This window comes from Vipera ursinii (genome assembly GCF_947247035.1).
Source record: "Vipera ursinii genome assembly, chromosome: 1".
In the NCBI taxonomy this organism is placed as follows: Eukaryota; Metazoa; Chordata; class Lepidosauria; order Squamata; family Viperidae; genus Vipera; species Vipera ursinii.
The window spans coordinates 91,742,601-91,746,854 of NC_139512.1; the positions used below are offsets into that span (position 1 = coordinate 91,742,601).

General features: G+C 39.0%; 1 protein-coding gene across 1 annotated transcript; it reads right to left on the bottom strand.

Annotated features, from left to right (window-relative positions):
• Positions 1-266: 266 nt before the first annotated feature.
• LOC310640260 (uncharacterized protein) lies at positions 267-2,215 on the bottom strand. Its single transcript, XM_083362448.1, has 2 exons — positions 756-2,215; positions 267-719 (listed from the first exon to the last, which is right to left on the bottom strand). The coding sequence occupies exon 1, from the start codon at positions 1,946-1,948 to the stop codon at positions 1,259-1,261; it is 690 nt and encodes a 229-aa protein (XP_083218574.1). The 5' UTR covers positions 1,949-2,215; the 3' UTR covers positions 267-719; positions 756-1,258.
• Positions 2,216-4,254: the final 2,039 nt, after the last annotated feature.

The following is a 4,254-nucleotide window of genomic DNA, read 5'->3' on the forward strand; positions in this document are numbered from 1 at the left end:
TTACATGCTTTCGAACTGCTAGGTGGGCAGAAGCTGGGACGAGTAACAGATGCTCACTCTGCTACGCGGCACTCGGGATTCGACCCGCCAAACTGCTGACTTTCTTTCTTTTTTTTTTTATTGAAAAGTTTTAAAATACAATTTTCCTTTAAAGAACCCCCCTTCCCCCTCCCTCCTCCCCCCTCCCTCCTCCCCCCCTACCTCCCCCCCTCCCCCCCCTACTTCCCAGAGCTAAATACAAGGTATATATATATAAAAAAAAACAGACCTAAACAACCATATACTAACAACTATAAATTCTAAAATCCATCACTCTCTAGCTTATATAGGATAAAGCAAACCTTAACAATATTAAGTATATATATATATATAAAAAAACTAGAATAAGAAAAGGACACTCTCTAGCTTATATAGAATATAAACTTATATAGAATGGAACAAACCTTAATAGTATTAAATATATATTAAAGACAAAAAAAAGGAAAAAGAAAAAAAAAACCCCTTCTCAACCCTATACTTATCCTAAATAAACTCCATCCATTTTATCCATTCCATGATATAACATTCTTACAAATAATTTTTGAAATTAACCAAGAATCCCAAATCAAAAAACTTTAAAGTCAACTCTTCTGTATTCGGCCGTTCCTCTTCCAGTACCACATCTATAGTTATTCCAAACACAAAAATAAGAAAAAAAAGATTGCAAACAAAACTTAAACCTCCATTTAAAAAATCTTTTGTATATTCCCCCAAACTTTAATCCAAAAAAGCTCACCCTTTCCACAGAACCACCAAATATAAAAATATATTGCGTCTACACCCAAATCTTTTCCCACCTCCCCTACTTGACTACTTGACTATATCGTAAAAGTTCCATAGTCTTCTGCAAATCCTGCTATTTTCTCTTCTTAGATCGTTTTGCAGCAGCACGCGTCACCCTCTGTTTTATAGATTCATCCGACGAGGTTGTCTCTTGATCTCCTCCAACACCGTTGTCTTCTATCTGACCATCTTCGGCCTCTTGATGCACTCCTTCTCCAGATCCCTTTCCAGCTTCCAAAAGTGTTAATGGCGTTGCATTTAAAACATTATTGTAAAAATCACGCGCTTGCATCACAGTAACCAAACGGTACTTTTTACCTTCGTGCGTCACCATCAACCCCACTGGGATCTCCCATCTGAACCTTATATCTCGCTGCTTGAGCTCTTGCACAAGAAATGTAAAATCCTTCCTTCTCCTTAAGATCTTTGGAGGAATTTATTTTAAGACCAAAACTTCTTGATTAGCAATCACAACTTTAGTATCATAAGCAGCTTGTATAACTTCATCTCTAGTTTCTCTTTTTGCAAAATATACCACCACATCTCTAGGCAACTTTCTCTGTCTGGCAATCCATGAATTCACACGAAACACTTTGTCCATGCCTCCTTTTATTTCAGATGCTGGCTGTTTCAACACTATTTCAAAAGCCTCAGAAACCAGCTGCTTTAGATCTTCCTTAGTATTCTCCTTTAAGCCTCTAATTCTAATAGCAAACTGCATCTGGAAATATTGAGCAAGACTCAGTTCCTTTTCCATTTTATTTTCATTCTCCAGTACTTTTGCTTCTAATATAGCATTCTTTTGAGTCAAGTCTTCTAGCTTTTCCTCCAATTCTTCCACACACCGAGCCACTTTAAACACTGAAGTCAAGATGTCTACCCTCATCGCTTTGAGCTTCTGTTCCATCCTCTCCTCCATTCTCTCCTCCAATTTCTCCAATTTCTCCTCCATCTGTGCAAATCTAACATTAATTGATTCCAAAATTACCTGGGTATGCTTTTCAAGAGCATCTTGTAAGTCCTTTGATGTCAATACATCAGGAGGATGCAGCGCCTGCAATAATGATTGTTGCACGGGAGAAGTTCCAGCACTCCGAAGAGTTTTAGGGGGTGGTTTAGCCGCCATCTTTTACCAAATATGACGCACTTTCACTTCAGATTTATAATCCAAAAAAGTCCATCAAGCTGGAGAGTAAAACATAGTAATCCTCTTTACCATTTCCTCTTGTATCGCTCTGCCTGCTCCTTTAAACCATAGTCATTCCTTCAGGCAGGGGTGGTCGCAGACGGCTGGCTCTGCTCCAAGAAGTCAGGAGCAGAGGCGACGGCCAGCTGGGAGCAGCCCAGGCTACGGGGGAGTTCAATCCTTCAGCCGCCCAAGCCATAAGCTCAGGCGGCCCTGGAGAACTCTACCCCTACCTGGGAGCTCGCCCCCTCCTCTTCTCCCGAGGAGGGGGCTTCGGATTCGCCCGAACAGCTGATCGGCGCTGTTTTGGGCGAAAAAACAACAGCTGAGCCGCGGGCAGCCAGGGAAGGCTCCCTCCGTCGCCGCGGAGCCACCGGAAGTCCAAACTGCTGACTTTCTGATCGACAAGCTCAGCGTCCTAACCCACTGAGCCACCATGTCCCTATACCAACAATATTAAACAATATTAAACTTTATTTACACAAAGTTCTTAAATGCAATACTAATAACTGTTGTTAATTTCTTTGCCAGTCTTCCTTCCAGAGTGGATCATTAGATAGTCAGTAACCTCATTTTTACTTCCACAATCCCTACATAGATTATGTCAATGAGTAAACATGCCTGAAGATTCTTTGAAGTGTTTGATTAGTCAGAACCATGACAGATTACTTGAAAGAGGATTTTTGCTAACCGAATGATAAAGGTAAAGGGGCCCCTGTGGATTTTACTCTGCTAGTAGTTGCTGACTATAGGGGGCGGTGCTCTTTTTCTTTTTGTAATTATATTTTTATTAGGGTTTTTTAAGTTTATAATTCATAAATGCTTATAAAACGTGTGTCATCTTCAGATGGCTTTTTTTCATTTTTCCAACGTTGCACAAAAAGAATCCTTGCTGCTGTTAATACATGCACCATTAAATATACATTTTCTTTCTCATACTTTCCTGAGATTATACCTAATAAAAAAAAGTTCTGGCTTAAAATCTACATGGTTTCTTAACATTTTTTCTAACCAGGTATGGATTTTTGTCCAAAATTTGTTTGCTTTTGGGCAGGTCTACCAAAGATGATAGTATGTACCTGCTTTTGCCTATATTTCCAAAGTAGTGATCATCTTTGCTTCAAGGTCATTGAGCCATCATTGTTCAAAGATGTTTCCTTGGTCACATGGCCAGTATGACATCATAGAGTGCTGTTACTTTTCCACCAAAGTAGTACCTATTTATCTACTTGCATTCACATGCTTTTGAACTGTTAGGTCAGCAGATGCTGGGGCGAGGATTGGAGCTTATCCCGTCACACCACACTCTGGTTTTGAACATGGGCGGTCAGCTTTCCAGCTGACCAGCTGACCATTCCAGCATCCTAACCATTCCAGCATCCTAACCATTGACCCATCACACTGCCCTAAAATACATACCTGTGCATTGATCGTGTATTTGTGGTAAAGGACGTTTTTCTATTTTAATCCTAAAAATAGAATGTAAACAATTGTAAGACATAAATAACTATAAATCAGATGAGCCCCTTTGGAAGTTAGTTCCATTATACTGAAGGATGTTCTTTTAAACTGAGCTGTTCAAGCTTTTCTTTCATTTTTCTGATGCCTTTATTTTTTTTTTTCAATTCAATCCTGTATACAAATTTTGTAGGATTCCCAAGATTACATTTCTAGCATAATTGAACATTATGTTACTTTAAAGCAATATATCACTCCATGGCTTCTGTGAATATTGGATGACTGCTTCAGCATCAGGGGGAATTGTCACTACTGACAAATGCTGCAGCAAAAAAGAAAATAGCTCTCTATGGTTTCTGCTACCAGTATGCTTTGGTTCTATCTTCTTAGTACATTGTTAGAAGCACAAGGAGTAGAACATAAGAACTGCATGTCTTCCAGCTAATGTTTTAAATTTCTAAAAGCTGATGTTGACCCTAAGTGATACTTGTGAGCACTAATGTAAATAAAAGGAAATGAAATTCAGTGATAAAAAAAATCTGATTCTAATAGTCTTAGGAGGTTCCAGTAAATCACCAGGAGTGTCTTACGGCTCTAAATCTGGAATAGAAATACATTATCTTAGCAGAAAATCTGGTACTGTTTTTCCATTCTCAGAAAACTCTTTACAATGCCTTCAGCCCTACTGTTGTTCACACATTGTAAACCATTGAAATCTGTGTCTCACTTTTCCAATATCTGTCTCTGTATCAGATATATCAATGAGAGAGGAAAAGAGAGAAAAAATG

Excerpts from the sequence above, each read along its gene's own strand:
- LOC310640260 (XM_083362448.1), bottom strand. The coding sequence starts at position 1,948 with ATGGCGGCTAAACCACCCCCTAAAACTCTTCGGAGTGCTGGAACTTCT.